Genomic DNA, 22,723 nt, shown 5'->3' on the forward strand with positions numbered 1-22,723 from the left:
CAGGTCTAACAGAGAAAACAGGCAAGTTTATAAAGAGAAAGTAAAAACCCAGCTGCGATCTGGGTGAAATGGCTGTGGTGAATAACAGGACGAACAAATTCATAATGGGGTCAGAGCAAAATACATGGTTAACCTTCTGGAGTTACACACCAGTGCAACACGAAACTATACAAAAGGGATCAATGAGCTTTTACAAATGCCTATTCTGCCCATCATCAAAAGTAGTTAAACCAGGCCATGTTGGCCTGCCAAAGAATATTCCACAAGCAGGCTGTCATCTTTAGAAAGTTGCAACTATGGCTCAACAGTTGAGGCAAAGTTCAAGAGGGCCTTCATGATAGAAAGGTAAACACACAGAGCCTTTTACTATTTCTTTCTGTCCATTTGATCAAGGTATCAAGTTCAATGTAACTGCTACAATGCATGAAAAGTCCACTCCTGTGCTCTGCTGATCTCAGTCACAGTTCCTTGCCTGTGTTCTCCATTTAAATTAATGACAAGAGGAATATCTGTTCCTTGGCGTGTGGAAAAGAGTCACCCCATATTATACCCACCACTAAATGGAGTGAATTGTTTTGCCTAAAGCTGAAATAATTTGAAGTTATTTTATCATTCACTAAATATGTTTCAGTATGTGAACATATAAAGTCCTTAGCTGTATTGAGTGAAAATTTCAATGCTACTCTGTCAGTCCTCCAACAAACAATAAGTTTTGTGTAAATAAATGCACAATAAATTTCCAAGAGATAAACATTCGTGGTTTGATGAATCACCTAAAGAAACATGTAAGATTTAGAGAAAAATAAGGGTCAGAAAGAAGTATATATTTTATCACTGTAGTTAGTGAATGAAGCAGAAATTATGTCAACATTAAAGATTAGATTGAAGAGTGAACAAACATTCATACATGGTAGGTGATATGATTAGTACCATTTGCTTGCATAGAGGTAAACATAAATAAGGATGATTTGGGATGAAAGGCTATTTCTATGCTGTAAATTGTATGCACCTCCATGAAGACTTAGTATCTAAATATTTACTTTTACCAGTATCTTTTTACTGAAAATCTTTTTGCAGGAGTAAGTTTGCAGTTCAATGAACTGGAAACTGTAGTGGAAGATATGACTCATTAACTGAAAAGTCTTCAAGTTAATAATGATTAAGATGGTCACAACAATCCTGAAATTAAAACCGCATTCCACCAAACAATGTAACCTAATTTTATCTAAGCCACTGGACAAGTAAGTAGGCATAAAGAGACCAACCAATCATTTTACTTTCCATTTAATTCAGTCATTCCATTGATTTGGTCCTGTCACTTTTTTGCCAGATTGAATGGCTGAAACTACCCCAGTGAACTGGGGAATAGCAAGGGAAATAGCAAGTTACACTGTAGAGTAGATGAGGCAGGATGGAAGGTGACTCATGAAATGAATAGGCTTCATGGCCATTTCTGTGCTGTACATTTTACGTAATAAGGCAAAATTAAGTATTGGATGTGCTAATGCAAACAATCCAAATCTTACATACCTCTTGTAAATTAGACTGAAACTTTGGGGCTTCAGTGCAGACCCTCCCAAAGTTGTTTTCCAACCCAGGCTGAGGCTCACCATTGCTTTCTGGTGGATACTCGGATACAGGGATATCATCAATTAATGTTTTATTCGGATCAATGCAGCCAGGGGTGTGTTCATTCAAATTTGTCTGATATTTCAACATGCCTCTGGAAGAAATTAACACAAAAGTTTTTTTTCCAAACATGTAATACACTTCACACTTTATCCAAATCATTCAAAAACTTTTGTTTTCATGTTCCACCTTAGCCCCATCCCTTCCTTTGTAACCACCTTCTCAGTTTAACCCTTGTTTAATTTTAGAAACCACACTGAATCCTTCAGAACTGCCAGTTTTGTATGCATATGGCTTAACTCCCCAAAAGAATTTGATCATACAAATTATTTGAGCTTTGTTTCAAACAACAAAAATCTATGTAATTGCTGTTACAAAGTGCAGTTAGAATGTCATACTGTTTGTTCCAATGGTGATGGGAAAAACATCTGTATTAAAAATGTTAAGGCTGCTTTGAATCTTTCATAATAAGTCAATGTTATCTCTGTGGTTTCATATAAAAGTCATAATTGTACAAGGTGAAAGCATTTCTAATTAGTTATATTATCAGCTAAAGATATTGGCTATTCCTATCTATTCTTATTGCTCTGTGCAACAATTTCACAATTGCTAGACAGTGCCAAATACACAGTTCAAGATACCAGCCTTTACAGAGCACATGGCATCCAGTTAGTCAATACATACAGAGAAATGACTGCCTTTATCAAACTTATTAATGCTTCTATCCAATGTTTTAGCCAAAGATGTGCAGAAATGCAAATTCTCAACAGTGTTGTAGGTTCTTCTAAACAAACTCCACAGTGTGTCCAAAAAGAAAACAAAGTGATTGAATATTAAAACAAGCAAGCTTAGGAAGACTATAATATAATCTGCTAATGGCTTTCACTTCTCGCACAGTCAAGGTATTCAAAGAAGGCCCATATCTCTCTACACAGATGATACTTGTTTTCAAACTTATTAATAGTTGTACTTTGCAACTAGAAAATTAGAGGATTTTTTTTCCTGCAGTTTACTCCCCATCATCAAAACTTAATGCAAAATAATATTAGTGCTGCTTCTTCATAAACTAGAGATAATCCAAAATTCTATTATTTGTCCTAACTCACACTAAATCCTGTTCACCCATCATTGCTATTCTGCTGATCTTGCCCAGTTAAACTTCTGTTTCAAAATTCACTTCTTTGTTTTCACATTGTTTCTTCATGATGTGCCTTCCTAACTCTCTAATTCCTTCCAGCCCTACAATGCTTCAGGGTCAGAGATCCTAATTCCAGTTTCTTGAGCATTCCTCTATTTATTTACTGCACCACTAATAACTGTACTTTCAACTGCCAAAGTCATATGCTCTGAAGCTTTCTCTTTCATCGCGCTTCATTCCTTAGAACCAACCTCTTTGACTAAGGTTTTGTATATTTGCCTTAAAATTTCTAGTTGTTCAGTTTCAAATTTTGTTTGACAATGCTTTTGCAACATATCAAAGGATATTTTGCTACCTGAAAGGTACTAAAGGTACTTGTCAGGTCCATGCACCTGGTCACTATTACCAGACGGCTAGGTGTTGAACAAACTAACCAAGACTCGGGAGCTCCAAAACAAATGTTTTTTTCATTCCAAAGCATCTTCTAGAGCAAGTCTGGAAGCTTCTGTATATACATTGTACTTATACAGGTAACAGCCTGCAAACTACAATCTCTCTTATACAACCAATTCTATATATGCCAAATCCATGTTGTCAGGTGAGATTCTGGAGTGCCTGATCTGTGTGTGTGTGTGTGTGTGTGTGTGTGTGTGTGTGTGTGTGTGTGTGTGTGTGTGTGTGTGTGTGTGTGTGTGTGTGTGTGTGTGTGTGTGTGTGTGTGTGGTGTGTGTGTGTGTGTGTGTGTCTCTCTCTCTCTGTGTTGGTGTGTTTGTGTGGAGACAATGTTGAGAACATCTTCAAACCTAGCTCCAGTGTAATTCACAGTTGCACAACTGAGTGTGTTCAACATAAAAATGCAACAGGCTTAAAGTGCTGAAGACCAAAGCTTAAATAATTGTACTGTGGCACAAGCTATTGTTTTTAAGAAAGGTCCTTTGGCACAGTAGTGTAGGTGAGTGGCATGGTAGTGTAGCAGTTAGCGTAACACTATTACAGCACCAGTGACCCGGGTTCAATTCTGCCGCTGTCTGTAAGGAGTTTGTATGTTCTCCCCTTGACTGCGTGGGTTTCCTCTGGGTGCTCCGGTTTCCTCCCACATTCCAAAGACGTACGGGTTAGGAGCTGTGGGCATGTTATGTTGGCACCACAAGAGTGGTGACACTTGCGGGCTGCCACCAGCACATTATCAGTAATGCAAAAAGAAGCATTTCGCTGTGTTTCAATGTACATGTGACTAATAAATAAATAACTGATCTTATTCTGTAGACATTCAGTAATTATCATTGGAGACATGTAACAAATAAGGTTAATTGGTAAGTTGGTTGATTATTGCCACATGTACCGAGGTACAGTGAAAAACTTGTTTTGCATGCCATCCATACAGATCATTTCATTACAACAGTGCATTGAGGTAATACAAGTGAAATCAATAACAGAATGCAAAATAAAGTGTTACAGTTACAGAGAAAGTGCAGTGCAGGTAGACAATAAGGTGCAAGGCCATAACAAGGTAGATTGTGAGGTCAAGAGACCATCTTATCGTAGTAGGGGATGGTTCAATAGTCTTATAACAGTGGGATAGAAGTCTTCCTTGAGCCTGGTGGTATGTGCTTTCAGGCTTTTGTAACTTCTGCCTGATGGGAGGAGGAAGAAGAGAAATTGTCCGGGGTCAGTGGGCCTTTGATTATGTTGGCTGCTTTACCGAAGCAGTGAGAGGTGTAGACAGAGTCCATGGAGGGGAGGCTTATTTCCCTGATGTGCTGAGCTGTGTCGACAACTCTCTGCAGTTTCTTATGGTCATGGGCAGAGCAGTTGCAGTACAAAGCCATGATGCATCCAGATAGGATGCTTTCAATGGTGCATTGATAAAAATTGGTGAGGGTTAAAGGGGACATGCTGAATTTCTTTAGCTTCCTGAGGAAGTAGAGGCACTGGACCTGCTTCGGCAGTAGGGGATTTGCAATGGGTCGAGGTTGTCTGGGAGGCTGGAGTTAATGCGTGCCATGACCAGCCTCTCAATGCTCTTCATGTTGGTAGACGTCAGAGCCACCAGGCAGTAGTCACTAAGGCACATTACCTTATTTTTCTTAGGTACTGGGTTGATAGCGGTCTTCTTAAAGCAGGTGGGAACCTCAGATTAAAGCAGGGAGAGGTTAAAAATATCTGCAAATACCCCCACCAGCTGATCTGCACAGGATCCAAGGACAGGGCCAGGACACCAGTTGGGGCAGATGCTTTCCACAGTTTCACCTTTCGAAAGACTGATGTTACGTCTGTAATGGTGACTGTGGGTTCGGGTGCATTGGAGGCTGTCGGAGCAGGTGGTGACATTCCAATCCCCTTCTGTTTCAAAACATGCATAGAATGCGTTAATCTCATCAGGAAGGGATGCGCTGATGTCAGCGATGCTGCCCGACTTCATTTTGTAGTTTGTTATAGCATGTAAGCCCTGCCACAAATGACGGCTGGTCTGGGACTCAATTTTGGACTGGTAATGTCTCTTGGCATCCTTGATAACTTTACGGGGGGTCGTATCTCAAGAAGTCATTTTAAAATATATCCATTGTCAGGACAGTTCTGTTCAAGGAGATTTCTATTTATAAAAAGGCACTCTTTGAACAAGTACCAGAAATGCCTCAGTAAAGCAGCCAGCATAATCAAAGACCCACCCCAGACATTCTCTCTTCTCCCCTCTGCCATCTGGCAGAAGATACAAAAGCCTGAAAGCACGTATCACCAGGCTCAAGACAGTTTCTATCCAGCTGTTATAGGACTATTGAGCAGTTCCCTAGTATGATAAGATGGACTCTTGACTTCACCATCTACCTTGTTATGACCTTGCATCTTATTGTCTACCTGCACTGCACTTTCTCTGTAGCTGTTACACTTTATTCTGCATTCTGTATTGTTTTACCTTGTACTACCTCAATGCAATGTGAAATGAATTAAACTGTATGAACAGTATGCAAGACGAGTTTTTCACTGTACCTCGGCACAAGTGACAATAATAAACCAATTCCAATTCCAAATCCATTTAGACAATTACGAAGAGCTCTCTGCTTGCAAAAACACAGACTGACTAAAATTCATCTTTCCCCATCCCTCTGAACAGCACAAATGGCTTTATTTAGTCTGATCTAAATTCCAAAATAAGTCTCCAAGTTAGTAATTCCATCCACAGAGTTCAATATTAGAAGGCTTAAGAAGAAAGGGGAAAATGTTTGAATTTATATAGCACCTTTCATGATCTCAGAACCATTTCAAAATACTTTAAAGGCATTGAAATGTTGTTTTAAAGGACATGCAAATCAAGGCCCCACAAATGCATGCAGAGCAAAGACACATAAAGTACATTGTCATATTAGATAAAAAACTAGTTCAAGTGGTATTACCACAGAGAAATATTCTGCTCTCCTTTGAATAATGCCATGGGATCTGAAGACTGACAGAACCTTGGTTTAAAGTTTCATTTGAATGATGGCTCCTCTACTCCATCAGCATTGAAGTGGAATGTCTAGATATTTTGCTTCAGTCTTGAAAGTGGGAGTTGATCCCATGACTCTGACTCAGAAGTATGGAGCCAAGACTGACACATAAATAGCATGAGACCATTGTTTTCCAGACAGTCACTGACCTCATTTCCTCAAATGCCTCCAGTCATGTAACTCCCTGGCCCCCTTTTAGCTGGCCTCTATGAACTACAAGCAGGAGTGTCCCAGTAAGCCTATCATTTCAGCCTGCTTGTCTCCCACAGAGGTCACTTCTCCCTACTTCTTCTTTCTTCATCCAGTCTCTTCCACCTATACCTGCAGCATTCTTGATAACCTCCACCACTTTAAGCAGGGATAGGATATATAATCACTTGGAAAAGCAAGGACTGATTAGATGGTTTTCTGCATGGGAAATCCTGTATCTCAAATCTGAATGAGTTACTAAGAAAACTGATGAGCCAGAGATGTGGTTTACAAGAACTTTAGCAAGGCTTTTGACAAGGTTCCCCATGGTAGGCTGATCCAGAAAGTGAGAGCACATGGAATCTAAGGTGTTCTGGCAAACAGGATCCAAAATTGGCTTGGCAATAGGAAGCAAAGGGTAGTCATGGAGGGTTGCTTTGCTGGCCATAAGTCTGTAACCAGTGGTGTACTGCAGGGATCAGTGCTGGGACCTTTGTTGTTTGTCAAATATATAAGTGACTTGGATAAGAATGTCTGAAGTAAGTTAGAGAGTGAGGATGATTGCCTAAGCATACAGAGAGGCACAGGTCAGCTGGGAAGTTGAGAAGAGTGGTGGCAGATGGCACTTAATCCAGACAAGTATGAGGTAATACATTTTGGATGGTCTAATACAGACCAGACATATGCAGTAAAAGGCTGGGACCTTAGAAACGTTCATGGACAGAGGGACTTTAGGGTGTAAGTTCATAGCTTCCTGAAAGTGGATAGAGCAGTGAAGGCAGCATTTAGCTTGCTTGCCTTCAAAGGCAGGTGTATTGAGAATAAGAATTGGAGCAGCTGTACAAGACATTGGTTAAACCACACCTGGAACATTGTGTGCAGTTCTGGTCACCACACTACAAAAAAGATGTGGTAGTGCTAGAAAGAGTGCAGAAGAGATTCACCAGGATGTTGTCTGAAATAGAGGGCTTTAGTGAGAAGCAAGAGGTTAGACAGGCTGGGACTGAGCACAGGAGACTAAGGGGCAACCTTATAGATGTTTAGAAAATTATAGGGACATGGGTAAGGTAGGTGGGTCACAGCCTTTTTCTAAGGGTAGGGGAGTCTAAAACTAGGGTACATACTGTAGGTTTAAAGGCAAAAAAAAATACTGCAAGAGTTAGAAGTCAAAAATATAAAGAGAAAATGCTGGAAATACTCAGCAGGCCAGGCAACATCTGTGAAAACAGAAACACAAATCACTTTACCAAATGACTGTATCCGGTGGGGTACAAAGGGAGTCAAACCCTTCAGGGAAGAAGTTACAGTGGGAAGAAAAATAGTTTCCAAACAATGGGGGAAGAGAAGGAGCAGTATCAACAGAGTAAATAAATACAACTAAAGGGAACAGGATAGCACACTTCCATGCATGAACAATGTGAGATCAATGACTTTTCATTACAACTGGAAATTGTTAGAAAATGAATATTATTCTATTTCTCTCTCCACAGATATTGCATGCTCTGCTGAGTATTTCCAGAGTTTTCTGCTTTTATTACAGGAAGATTCAAGATGCAATGCCTAGTATGTGACTGTTTTACTGAAGACAAGATTGGAAGGTTTTTTGTGATTAATCTCAGTGCTTTGTAGTCATCAGGTCCTAACCAGTGTCCAACAATAACTACTGGAAAGGCCTATGTTCATGTCTGGGAAGGATAGAAAGAGTGCAGAAAGGATTCACCAGGATGTTGCCTGGAATAGTCCACTGTTACCAAGATAACAATAATCCCTTTACCAAATGACTGTATCCGGTGGGGTACAAAGGGAGTCAAACCCTTCAGGGAAGAAGTTACAGTGGGAAGAAAAATAGTTTCCAAGCAATATGGGAAGAGAAGAAGCAGTATCAACAGTAAATAAATACAACTAAAGGGAACAGGATAGCACACTTCCATGCATGAACAATGTGAGGATTTTAACATTTCCTCTATTTACCACACTTTGATCGATTGTGTGGCAAGCTGCTTCCACAACAGTTTGTCAGACAAGTATTTTCCTTCTAAGCAACTTCCATTCCCTCCTCTGAAATATGTTCATGTCTATACACACTGAAAACAAGGCTAATCTCTTTAGCTTTCAACAGAACAAAGGAGCAGAACAGGTTTGCTAATGCTGGCAGTTTTATAATAAACTTTCAGCATTCACCTCATCACTGCAAGTTTGGAATTCCACTGCAAATCTGAAAATCCCAAAGTTGCAAGCCAGCCTCTGCCAATGCCTTCCCAGCTGCATTCCAACATTGGACCCTGCATGGATCTAACCAGGGAGTACAAAATTGCTGAATTTCTCACTACTTACACTGGCAAACCTGCCCCTTAAACCTGTGCCAAGGTCAGCATTTTCACAGGAACAGCAAGAACATTAATTTGAATGAAGAAAGCCAGATTGAAGAAAAATAGTAAGAATGAAGTAACTTTGTTCTTACTTTTGCAATTAATGCCTTCAACATATTAAGACATCTACTGATATTTTAACTGAAAATAACTAAACTTATTAAATTTTTGGACTGTTCACACAACTCCCTAATGCCCTCTAGAGGTATTACATTCTGTTGGACTAAAAACAGAAAGAAGTGGAAGCACCCAGAAGGTCAGGCAGCATCTATAAAAAGAGAAATAGAGTTAATTTTTCAGGTCCAAGACTCTTCACAGATGCTGCCAGACCTATTCAGCACATTCTGTTTATTTTAATTATCAGTTTTCCAGCACCTACAAATTTTTGACTTTCAAATTCTGCTGAATACATGACGACAAATTGGCATGCAAAGGGCAACAAGAAGTCTGTGAACAGCTGAAGCATAATTAATACACCATTCATTTGCCATTGTCCTCAACTACTAAATCATCGATATAGCTGAGACTGGGTGTGCATGATGAGGGGAACTCTGGCCGAGAACCAGCATTTTAAAACTTCATGTCCAGAATACTACAGTGGTACATCCACTCTTCCATCAGTTAATGCTGTTTATAAGCAAAGAGTATCATTCAACATCCCAGTTTCTGCTGGAAACACAAACAAAAGAAATCCTTTCAGTTTTAACTAGTTGATCTTGCAGTTAGCAAAATTGCACAGTAAAGGGTTGGGGCTAGAAATTCATTTTCATAACTCTGAAAAATGTGTTGTACTATTGAAAATCAGTTTACCTTCTGTAAAGCAATTGTGCACACATTCCTGGGTGCCTTAGTGACTGGTGGGAAATTCATCTCATCAGTTCTTGGTGGGATTTTAATTCTCCCTCGTACTTTTCCCCCCCAGTACTAAACTCCCCTAAATACCATCTACAGCGGTGCAACATGCAAAATTCACTTCCAGTGAGCTTGTCAACTTCATTGGTCTGAAAAACAGTTCATGTTTACTCATATACCCAGGTTAATAATATCCCACTTTCCCCAAAACAGTGCCATTTAAAGGGCCAACCTTCAAATCATATCCGGTGACCTCACTGAGATTGGTGACCTTCTGTAAACTCAAATTTAACCTCACGTATGTAGTTAGACAGCAATGGAGATAAGCCTCCGAGCCTCAAGATCATTCCAGGCTGCAGCTGCAAATCTCTGCTCATCAGAAAGTTTGTGTTCATTGCTGTATTAGAGATATCACCAAAACCCCACACTCAGGAAGAGATCACACTCTTCCTTCAGGCACAGGGGATTTGTCTACATTGCAGACTTCCCCTGAATTCAAAGACTATGCTCCTGCAATATTATACCTTAATGAAATCTGCCTGGCAATCCCTTGTTAGATATGTCTGGTTGTAGCTCCAGAGGTCTCCATGTACAAAGAACATGCCATTGTAGACACTTCTTCACCAGCCTGTCAGTCTCTCCAACCCTTTGGGAGCGCTTCTCACTCCCCTCCCATCAGTAGAGCAACCAGTCATTTGGCACCAATATTCCTTTGTAGCTGGAAGGGTTTTGATTTTTTTGGTGGTATGTCCTTAAGAGCTAGTCACAAAGAGCACATCTGCTGAGCAAGATGCTGATAAACTTGCAACTCACCAATGAAGAATGCTGCACTGAAACAATGGGGAAATTGACTACGCTGGTGAAATTCTTGCTCTTTACGCAACTTTCTCAACAGCAAAAGCAAAGACATGGAGCAATTTCTAGACTTTGCGATCTTAAATATTCACAAGTTTCATAAAGATAAAGCACACAGTAAGCTATGGCATAGGTTTGCTGAAAACTTTCTTGAAAAATAGTTCCTTCAAGTCACTTACCCAGTCACATGAAGCAGAAGTAAAATATAGAAGATTATGAAGAGGTTGTGTGTGTACCAAAAGATGTCATAGTTTGAATACCTGCAAATCATAAAGGAAATCAGTACACAGTAATAGCACACAACCCATGGAAAAAGACTTTTTTAATACTCATTCATCCTTACTTAGTGATTCAGATAACGTTGCCAGAGCTTGTTCTCACCTTATAGAGTATGATGAAGAAGTGCACATTAAAAAAAGCACCAACACCATGAGGAAGCCAGTTACTCCTGGAACTAAATGACAAGTTTTTTTGTCAACAGACATATTTCAAATTATCAGGTTTTGCAAATGTGAAATTAAAGAGCTTCAAGAAATGAAGAAATGGCCTTTATTGCAAGGCATATTGAGTACATAAGTGCTACAACTGTGTAGAGCTTTGATTAAACCAGGCTTTGTATGCTGTTTACATCTTTGATCTCCTTACTTAAGCAAGCTTTTGAGGCAGTGAAGGAAGTTTCACTAGACTAATCATGAGTGGTTATCTTATGAGGAAAGATTAATTAGATCCCGCCTATACCCTCCTGAGTTTCGAATAATGAGAAGTGATCTTACTAAAAAATACAAGATTCTAAATGGGGCTTGAAAGGATAGTTGCTCTTAAGATGTTCCTCTAGTGGGGAACCTAGAACTAGTCTCAGAATAGAGGGATGCCTGTTTAATGCTGAGATGAGAAAGAATTTCTTATCTTTCAGGACCGTAAATCTTTGGAATTCTTTTTTCCAGAGAGCTATGGCTGCTGAGTTATTATGTATATTCAAGCCTCAGACTGACAGATTCATGGACTACAGATCAATCAGCAGATTGGTCTCAGCTCCACTCTTCTGCCCAATGATCAGAACTTGTGGAATGGTGAAGTCAGGTTGAGGACCACATGGCCTGCTCCTGCTCCTGCTCAAGTAAGTTGTGTCCTTATGATATTGCCAAATCAGGAGAAGTCACGATAGGAACCTTTCAAGCCTTGGAGAGAGAAACAGAATTAATGTTTCAGGTCAATGACCCTTCTTCAAAACACCTTCTTCAGGGCAGCTCCAGAGTTCTGAAGATGACACAGCAACCTGAGATGTTAATTTTGTTGCCCTCTCCCCAGACATTGCCTGACATATAGAGTACTTCCAGCACCTGTTTATATTTCAGATTTCCAACATTTGTAGTTCCCTGCTTTTCACATTGGCCTCCTTGTTCTACCAAGAAGAATGGGAAACATAAACACAGATCTCCTCACAAACAGCCCTATTCAGAGAAATTACAGAGATTATTCAAAATGCAAAAGAAAAAAATTAACCCACTCCACCCACTATGTTTGTTTCGTTTTACAAAAGCCAAATCCTTGAAGTCTCTGTTTTTCTCCACTAAAGAAAACTAAGCATTGAGAATAGCCAGCATTCCAGTAATAACTATTGACAACCAATACTGCAGTGTCCATGCCCGTGGTGCTTCCAACACACTACCCTCTCAGAGCTACAGCACCAGAAAAATATTTTAATGAGCTGACCTTGCATTCTCTGAAGCACAAGCCCTTGAGAAGCAGAATCCAAATATTGTCAAATCCCAAAATTATCAAAATATCTTGAAGGCTTTGATGATAAATTTTGAAAAGGCAACAACATAGTAACAAAGCCAGTAAATGGAATAGTTGGTTGTACACACTGGTACTCTGTGTAACACTACCCCACAGATTGCAGATTCATTATAGCATTCTGGGTACTTCTGTCTGACCACTCACAGGCACATACCTCACTGTACTATAAAATACACTTCTGCTCAGGCTATGTGCCGCTGTGCCGAGAACCTGGTGCAAACCCCTACCATCTGCTGGCAGCCCATCAGCAAAGAATCACCTGCAGCTCAGTGTGGAGAGACTGCCTGTAAGGGCTGGTGTTGGGTGGGCCAGGGCAAGCAGTGCAATTATCAGCACTGCAATCTGGGCCTCAAGGCTGCAGCTTGGCCGGCACAGTCCATGTAAGCCATTGCAGGGGACTGGCGGCACCTGCTTCACATGTTGACAGATCCTGTAGATTCTCTTATAATCTCCCCAGCAGTGGGGAGGGCTTGAATTCACACCAGGCTTCCAGTACAGCAGTGCTGTTGGTAACACATATTTCTGTATATAATGCTATTATGACTCATTTGCAGCGCTGTTGGTACTGCAAGTCTCTGTATATAGTGCTATAATTACTTATTTTAATGTCAATTCCATTAGTGCTCTTATTCCTGGGAACACATCCTGACCACTAAGTGAAGTACCAGTGTATTGCATTTTGATGTATCACTAATTTGAAGGCATGCTAAATAAACTGTTTATTGACTTAAAAAATTCTTTCCTCCGTTTAACCCATTTCATTTATGTTCAGCAAAGAAAATAGCTTTGCGCATTCAGGAACTCTACAGAGTGACTTCAAGAACAGGATAAGGATGCCTTCTCAATTACAGATAAGCATAACTTATGATATAAATAGCCTGCATGAACCTTGATGTACATTTGTAACAATTGCATTGAATCAAGCGTTTGACGTTATTTATTTCAACCAACCACCAACTATAACAATAAACACGATTTCCTAAATAGTGCCAAGCTTTGCTCAAATTTGAGAATTGTTTTGTCCTTCATTGCTGAAGAGAACATGATTACATAGTCATTACTTCTTCCTAAATATATAATCTTACAACAACATACGCACGTGTTGTGAAGAGAATCTTTCTGGGATCCTGGAAAAAGAAAAAGTCATATCATTAAAAGTGCTCTGATGAGAGTTAAATTGAATCATGCTACTCCTTTCCCACCCTATGTGATAGAACTTACAGGCCTTAGAAGATGCACAAAACTAAAATACACAATACTACCTCAGTTTTGCCAGAAAACAGATGAAAACTCAATTGCTCGAGTTGACATAGGTGTAGAATATAGATTGTGAATATACCATGTGGTATGACTTTTAATATATTGTTGCAATGCTACAGGCATTATGTTGGGTATTGTTTAGCTTCAATTGAGGAAGCTTTGTTGGTAGCCCCATCCTTGATACTTTCCTTAGTGCATAGCAGCACAATGGACCCTATGGATGTTATGGTAGGTGACCCATAAAGGCCACTGACATTGAAAATGACATGTAAACATGACATTTTTGACAGCTATTATGCACTAGCCTTGTTTCATTCCACAGGTGAAAAAAAAATCAATCGGATTAATTTCCTATGCAACTCAAAAATATTTTCAGACATTTTCTGGCAGATCCTACAAGGATTAATTGTGTACTTTTCACGTAAGAAGTATTCACAACCCTAAAGTACAAATATAGAGCTGAAGCTGAATTACTGAAAACACTCCGCAGGTCCAGCAAAATCTGTAGAGACAGACACAGTTATATATCAGGACAATGGACTTTAATTAGAATTTGACCTGACTCATTTACTTGTTTCTCTGTCCATAGATGCTGTCTGACCTATTAAGTATTTCCTGTACGTTCTATTTTGTTTCTGATTTGCAGCATCTGTAGTATTTTTCTTTTGATCACAGCTAAATTTTCCTCCTGTTACTTATAAATTTTCCTCCTGTTACTTTTTACTCTCCAGGAAATTCTCCCAGCACCAAGAATTGAAGTCTAAAGAACCACTTCAGCAGGAAAAAATAGATACATAAAATGGTCTGCTCATTACTGGTATCACACACACTGCATTTTATTTCTCTACCTAAAGGCAGCTGTCTTGTTAGGCTCTTTGCTTGAATCTAATCTTATAAAGAGTTTGAATGCATAACTCATTTATGGTCATACCTTGGTCTCTGAGTTTGAAATTCCTGCCCTATAACTGTGATCTCCATTGAAAAAGAAATGTAAATATGAAAAGAAATCTGACCCAATGTTTGAAAAAGAAACAGAGAAAATATACTGTCTAAACCTCTGAAATGATGTGACCACATCAAAGTGCATACACAGAGATATGATAATTTTCACAGTTAAATATTAGTGTTCAGAAAAGAAGGCAAGTTTATACAATATCTAAATTTAAAAGAACCTTACTCATTCACAAGAAAATGTTGATACAAAAGTACAAAATAAAGAGAAATTAACATGATGATCCCTCAACCTTGGAACCTTACAGCAACACAGCACCTTAATGAAAGAGATATGTCTGCAAATTGACAGACAACACTCAAGGCCAGAAAACCTAGTATTGAAATCAAGTAACTGAATATTCCTAATTTTCAACCCAATTTCCTAGCAAAAAAAAAATCGATTTCCTTTGTAGTGAAATTAGCAAAGATTCAGTTCTGTTTTCATAAGGGACACATTTGCTGGGAAGGTTGGGAAGGAGATCCTGAGGTCCAATTAATCAATTTAGCTGGAAACATTTTTGTGAACATTTTAACTTGTTAGGTAATTTTAAGTCTTCGTATAAGAAAACATTTAGGGTTGAATTTTACAGGTATTTTTCTGCTCATTCACACTATTTATACTGTGTTCAGGATTTCTGTGAGACAAATGTATTAAATTTAGGTGATAGGATGAAGGGGAGCAGGTGGTGAGCTGGCAGCAAGGAAAATGAACATATGTATACTGAAAAAAACAGAAATAATGTAATGCTACAGTACAAACATACTATTAGAAATTTGAGCCTGACAATTTGTACATCAGCCCTTCATAAGAAAATGCCCATAAGTTTAACAACTTGCATCTGCCTTTTCTTCAAAACATTGTCTTTAGCTAGCTCTCTGAATATCTAATAAACAAATCCACAAAGATGTCTTAAATAAAGCCATATTTTAAAGAGAAATGGACACCATTGCAAAATGCAATTCCCAAATTATCAGAGCAGGCTTTGGACTCTCAGGTGATCACTGTAACATAGCTGCTCTAAATATAAACATATGGAGTCATAGACTAAATCCCCAAAATACTGTTAAAAATCTTGGAATCCCATGCAATAAAAACACAACTTGATTTTTCCAAACATTGTAGAACGTTGGATTTGGTTACAAAATATCCAACTCGTTTAAACATATTGTATTGTTGCAATGTTATTCTTAAAGGAGTCTGTTAAAAGTACAGCTGATCAGGGTTACCACGACACACTCTGAAGACAGCATTTGTCATTATCATTAGAGAGTAGAGTTTGTTAAAAACATAAAAAAAGGACCAAAAGAAGGTTTCTTGAGCCTGTTCTGCCATTCAATTAGATCATGGCTGATCTGATCTAACCTCTGCTCCACTTGCCTGTATATTCACCATAACCCTCAACTTCCCTACTGACCAAAAAATTATCTTGGCCTTGAATAAAGTTAACACTTTTTAGCCTCTGTAGCTCACTGGGATAGAAAATTTCAAAAATTCACAAACTCTGAGAGACGAAATCCTTCCTTACCTCCATCTTAAATAGATAACCGCTTATTCTGAAATAATGCCCTTTGGTTCTAGATTACTCACAAAGGAAAACACCTCACAGTCACTGCCTTGTCATAATCTTAAATGTTTCAATGAATTACCTACATTATTTCAAAGCCCTGAAGTATATAGGCCCTAATCTACCTCATTAGAGAATCCCTTATCCCAAAAATTAACGTAATGAACTTTTTCCGAACTGCCTCCACTACAAGTATGTCCTTCCTTAAATAGGGAGACAGTGTACACTGACAGTTGTAGCAAAATATCCCCACAGTTATAATCCATCCCATTTGCAATTAAGCCAAACATTCAATTTGCTTTCCTAATTACTTTGTCACACCCTCATGCTAACTTTCTGTGATTCATGTATGACGATACCCAGAACATCAGTATTGCAGCATCTCAAAGTGTCTCTTCATTCAAACAAAATTCTGCTTTTCTGTTTTCCTTCCAAAGTGGATAACCTCACATTCCCCATGTTATACTCCAGGCGCCAAATTTTGCCCATACACCTAAGTTATGTCCCTTTGCAGATTCTGTGTTCTCCTCACAACTTGCTCCTTGTGTCATCACCAAACATGGCTACAATATACCCTCAGTCTAAGTTGTTGGTATAGATTGTGAAGCCCAGCACTGATCTAAATGCCATCCCACTAGTTACAGCTTGCCAACCTGAAGACTATTCAATTAGTCCAACAAACAGTAACAGGACATTCTTCACAGATATATATCTTGAAATCAAAACCTCTTCTTTACTAAGACTTAAGAAAAAGGATTTGAATACTTTTCATGATTCTTGTTTAAAACTAACAGGACAGCTGCAGAAAATGAAAGATAATTCAACAAGCAAAACCTACTCGTAAACTGGAAACCCTTGTACCTGCTCTTGCGGAGGATGATCTGTGAGAACAGTATTCCTTGGGGCAACAGCAAAAACCCTGCCCAGTCACTAAACCATGGGACAGAACATCACAATAACACCTTCACCCTTCACATAAGGCCTAAATTTATAAGACTGTCATTGAAGGTAAAAACCTCCAAAAAATTCCAATGTTTCGCTTCAGGATCCTTCTACCCTATTTCAATTTCTATATCTCATTAATACCATCCAAATTGTCCTTCAAGATACCAGATTCCCATATCTAATATGTGCCCCTGCCCAGGAAAATGGAATGGAATATTCACCAGGGTGTATTATAGAGTCATAAAGTCATAGAATAATATAGCACAGAAACAGTCCCTTCAGCCCAACTGGTCCATGCCAACCACAGCATCCTCCCTGCTAGTCCCAGTTTCCCGCATTCAGCCCATAACCTTCCAAGCCCCTCTACTCCATGTGCCTATCTAAATGCCTCCTAACTTGCAATTGTACCCACCTCAGCCACGTCCTCTGGCAGTTCATTGCAGGCACTGACCACCCTCTGTGTAAAGAGGTTACCTCTCAGGTCTCTTAAATCTCTCCCCTCTAATCTTGTATCTGTAGATATAGATGCCCTGACCCTGGGGAAAAGACTGTGACCATCCACCCTAACCATACCCCTCATGATTTTATGAACTTCTATGAGGTCACCCCTCATTCTCCTATGCTCCAAGGAATAAAGATCGAGCATGGCCAACCTCTCCCTATAACTCAGGCCTTCCAGTCCAGGCAGCATCCTCGTAGATCTTTTCTGCACCCTCTCCAGCTTGATAATGTCATTCCTATAACAGGGTGACCAAAACTGTGCACAATACTCCAAGTGCGGCCTCACCAACTATTTATATAACTGCAACATAATGTCCCTGCTCCTAAACTTGATGCCACGACTGATGAAGGCCAGATGCTAAACACCTTCTTCGCCACCCTGCTACTTGTGTAGCCGCTTTCAGCAAACTGTGCACTTGTACTCGCAGGTCCCTCTATTCCACAACACTCATCAATGCCCTCCCATTCACTGTATAAGTCCTACCCTGGTTTGACTATCCAAAATGCATCACCTCACACTTATCTAAGTTGAAATCTGTATGCCATTCCTCAGCCCACCTCCCTAACTGATCAAGATCTCTTTGCAATTCATTGTAACCTGCTTCACTATTAACAAGACCCCTTAACTTAGCATCATCAGCAAACTTGCTAATCATGCCATGTACATTTACATAAATAATGAATAACAGAGGTCCCAACACTGACCCCTGGGGCACCCCACTAGTCACAGGCCTCCGGTCAGAGAATCGACCTTCAACCATCACCCTCTGCTTCCCATCACTGAGGCAACTCTGAATCCACCTCACTAGCTCCCCCTGAATCCCATGTGACCTAACCTTCCAGATCAACACTTCTATTCTACATCACTTCTAATCCTATTAGAGGAACAACCAGGATTATGTTTCTTCAATGACTGATTTTTAAATAGAGTATTTCAACAAGAGAAGCATATTATTGAAATATTAGAACCAAAGAACCATAGAACAATACAGCACGATACTGGCCCTTCAGCCCACCATGTTGTGCCAACCTTCAAACTACTCCAAGACTATCTAACCCCTTCCTCCCACATATCCCTCTACCTTAAATTCCTCCATGTGCTTATTTAACAATCTCTTGAACTTGACCAACGTATCAGCCTCCACCATCGCCCCAGGCAGCGCATTCCATGCACCAACCACCCTCTGGGTGAAAAACCTCCCTCTGACATCTCCCTTGAACTTCCCACCCATCACCTTAAAGCCATGCCCTTTTGTATTGAGTATTGGTGCCCTGGGAAAGAGGCGCTGGCTGCCTACTCTATCTATTCCTCTTAATATTTTGTATACCTCTATCATGTCTCCCCTCATCCTCCTTCTCTCCAATGAGTAAAGCCCTAGCTCCTTTAGTCTCTCTTCATAATCCATACTCTCCAATCCAGGCAGCATCCTGGTAAATCTCCTCTGCACCCTTTCCAACGCCTCCACATCCTTCCTGTAATGAGGCGACCAGAACTGGACACAGTACTCTAAGTGTGGTCTAACCAGAGTTTTGTAAAGCTGCATCATTACTTCGCGGCTCTTAAACTCGATCCCACGATTTATGTAAGCTAACATCCCATAAGCTTTCTTAACTACCCTCTCCACCTGTGTGGCAACTTTCAGTGATCTGTGGATATGAACCCCCAGATCCCTCTGCTCCTCTACACTGCCCAGGATCCTGCCATTAACTTTGTACTCCACCTTGGAGTTTGTCCTTCCAAAGTGTACCACCTCACACTTCTCTGGATTGAACTCCATCTGCCACTTGTCAGCCCAGCTCTGCATCTTATCAATATCCCTCTGTAAGCTTCGACAGCCCTCCACACTATCCACAATATTCCAAATGTAGTTACAGTATTTGCACCACATCAGGCAAAATTATCTCCTACAACAGGGGAATTGAATTAATCAGAGACAGTAATGTCCTTCCAATTTTTGACTGCATCAACGCAACAAGATGAACATTTAGTTCTAAAGTGATCCTTCAACATGAAAAAATATAATGAACACACAGAATACGGACCTCATCCCGGTAACGAGCAACATTGAGGGCTGGAAATTCTTCACTGTAATGCAGAGAGAAGTTTAGGGCGTTGACCATATGAGCTGCAACATGGACTACTGAAATTAGAAGTGAACAAAAAGTTTTATTACATGAGAATTGTTCATGTATAAAGGAAAGACTTTGTTACACAATTATAAATATTGTTAACTAATTTCACCCTACATTGCTATATGCAAGCTCAAAAACAAATTACACAATTGTTTGTAAAAATCTTGTGCAAATTGATAAAAGGACAAGAGTGAATTCCAACCCCAATCGTTGGTACTAAGAAACCTAATGGCAAGCGTCCGCCAATGTTTAGGCATTTGTGGTGATGCATAACATTTTATTAGAAAAGACGGTGAGAAAATGGGGACAATATGCACAAATGCAGGATATATTTGATATTAAATTTGTCTTCAATCATTACTGCCATAAGACAAAGTTCATTGTTATGTGGGAAATGTGCATATAGCACAAGCCGTTGCAAAAACAGACCATGGTAATGGGATATCATTTATATTTCTGTTCAAGAATTTTAAAAGCAGATTAGAATCACAGAACTAATTATGACTAGAACAGGCAAAATATTATCAAGTATTTTCAAGGAACACACAAAGTCAATTAATACAATTGAATTACTTATTTAAGTGAGGTTGTTGCAAGAAGACAATATCCCCCCAAATGCATCTCTACACATTTAGTTCTCTTGTATTCCCATTACCTGTGGCTATCTGTCAGTGTTCCTGTTGCAGAAAAAAGTCACATTTCAGCTTTAATTCAATTCAGAGATCTAATCATAGTGGGTAGGAAATTCTGATTATCTGCATAAAATGTAACATTGTGAACCTATGGAAATTTGTTTCACCCAATAGCACTATTGTTTATCTGGCTCTGGATTTCACCCTCTTTTGGTTCACCAAACATATATTGTATATATCATTAAAACCCACTCAGATCTAGATCTCCCCCAAAAATAACAATATTTGGCAAAGATGCAAGAAAGGTAGTGCACTATGTTTTTTTCAGGACACAGATTTTGTGCACTAAAATGGAACCTGTGTGGTTTCCATCAAGAGCTTTCTACCAAACTCACAACTTTACTGCATTGATTGTTGGGAAGAAAGTTAGCAATTAAAGAATTCTCCCCACGGCATTGCAGCAGTCAAAAGGGCTGCCATGGAGATGAGGAAAATTGCAGGGTAAATGGGATGCATGTTCATGATGAACTCGACCTATCAACTTCTTTGGCACAAGTGGTCCGGAGCCACTGTAAGATAATAATCAAGGGCCCAATGGTATGTAGCTCACAACTGATTTTTTAAAAAAGGCTGAAATCCATGAAGGCAGCATTAGGTTCTATGATGTAGTGTTCTATGACTCTAAGTCCACACAGCTTCCAACATTGAAATGAGAGGAAAGTGTTCATACAAGCATGGTGGCTTGAAGGGTGTGGATGGCTATTGGGAAACGCCCTTTGTATCCACTCCAAGTAAGTGTGGGTGTACAAGAATCGTAGATGGCAATTTCAGCAACACTCCAACATAATTATTATCCTCAATGTCTTAACAATTATCATTATTGTTGGAAAAGTAACAGCATGTTAACAACAAACACTTCTCGTAACGTATAAATTGGCCAGCAAATTCACTGAGTTATGAATCTCCAGAGCATGCTGCAATTTCCTTGATTAATGTTGCTACACTGTTTGCTTCATACTAATGGCATCTTATTCTAAGCCACCCTGGTGATTTTAAAACATTGCTGCTTTTGCAGTTTAATTGCCTATTAAACTCACTGCTGGTCCTTAACAGTGAAGTACCTTTTTAATGATGTGATAATTGTTAATGCAATGTCAATGAAGTTCTCTGGCTCAGAAAGCAAAAAGTTATGCCGCTCACTCATTTTATAAGGAGGAAGTTCTAAAAACATCGAGTTTTAAAATAAAAAACTTACTTTTCCTTTGTTATTTTTTCTCATTTTTAACTTTGTTCTTTTTTCTACATCTGATTGAATTTGGCTTCATCACTTTCCATTGTTCCAATGTTTCTTTTTCAATTGTTAATTCTCATTGGTTTAGGAGATACAGAGTTAGTCTCATGCCATCTTATTATCAGCCTGCACTTATGCAAGTTAAAACACAATAAAACCATGACTGAAGGAAAATATCATTTGCCAGATCCTACATTATCTCACCTATAGAGGTCAGTGTGTGGAATTCTGAAAGATACTGATTACTACAGATTGTGACCTCTCCTTCACTCTCTGGGTTATATGATAAACTAAATATCCAGAAATCAAGCAAAAAGATTTTATTTAAAATTACGCATTCTCTTAATTTTTTTTCTTTAACCTTCTCCTCCAAAAGGCACCAACTGGGAGACTATTTTCTGTTCCACAGGGAGTGACTGTCTTTTGATAATTTTTCATGGTGCCCCTGCTGTACACATGGGCCTGGAAAGGAAGTTCCACCATCACCAAAAGAAGTCTCAACTTATCCTGGAAAATTACACTTGGACAATTGTGAACATGGTGACCAAACATTAATCAGGTACTTAGATTGACGGTTTTTTTGTGTCAACATGAATGTTATTATGCTTTGGCTGAGTCTACGTAATTCTTCACACATCACAAAAACTTCTTGCTCCACTGGCTGATACATCAAGGCAGAGCAAGAAAGCAAACTCCACCTTTCAACACATCTGTCCACCAAATGCTTCTCTTAAAACCTGAGCTAACGGCCTCATTAAAAAGAACTGTGACGACAAACCCCTCAGTTATTAAATATAATCAGTTTCATACAAGCCTCAATATCTTCTTGTCTAACACTACTCCTTGGCAAGGGCAAGCACAGGCAAGGTACAGGTTTAAGCTTACAAGCTTTCGAAAAGCAAAAGGCTACATTCAGCTCTATGGCTATGATCCAAATTGCAGTATTGTCTTAAAATATTCATGTTTGAAGTTTTGTTTTCTTTGAACTGAGGTACTAGAAACAGACAGAAAGAAGTAAATTTGCCCATATTGTTACATTTGACAATGAGCCAACCGAAAAATTCTTCGTTGGTTAGGCAGCAGTTG

At 39.3% G+C, this 22,723-nt stretch overlaps 1 protein-coding gene across 2 annotated transcripts in view; it reads right to left on the reverse strand.

Annotated features, from left to right (window-relative positions):
• The window catches only part of LOC127575938 (NADPH oxidase 4), a 119,938-nt gene that overhangs the window by 64,002 nt on the left and 33,213 nt on the right, over positions 1–22,723 (reverse strand). For both annotated transcript variants that reach the window (XM_052026200.1, XM_052026201.1), the window contains 5 exons: positions 19,625–19,722; positions 13,417–13,444; positions 10,899–10,971; positions 10,697–10,777; positions 1,531–1,723 (listed from right to left, as the gene is read on the reverse strand). In XM_052026200.1, the coding sequence (XP_051882160.1) occupies positions 1,531–1,723; positions 10,697–10,777; positions 10,899–10,971; positions 13,417–13,444; positions 19,625–19,722 (473 nt within the window). The remainder of the gene's footprint in view (positions 1–1,530; positions 1,724–10,696; positions 10,778–10,898; positions 10,972–13,416; positions 13,445–19,624; positions 19,723–22,723) is intronic.

This window comes from Pristis pectinata, chromosome 11 (genome assembly GCF_009764475.1).
Source record: "Pristis pectinata isolate sPriPec2 chromosome 11, sPriPec2.1.pri, whole genome shotgun sequence".
In the NCBI taxonomy this organism is placed as follows: Eukaryota; Metazoa; Chordata; class Chondrichthyes; order Rhinopristiformes; family Pristidae; genus Pristis; species Pristis pectinata.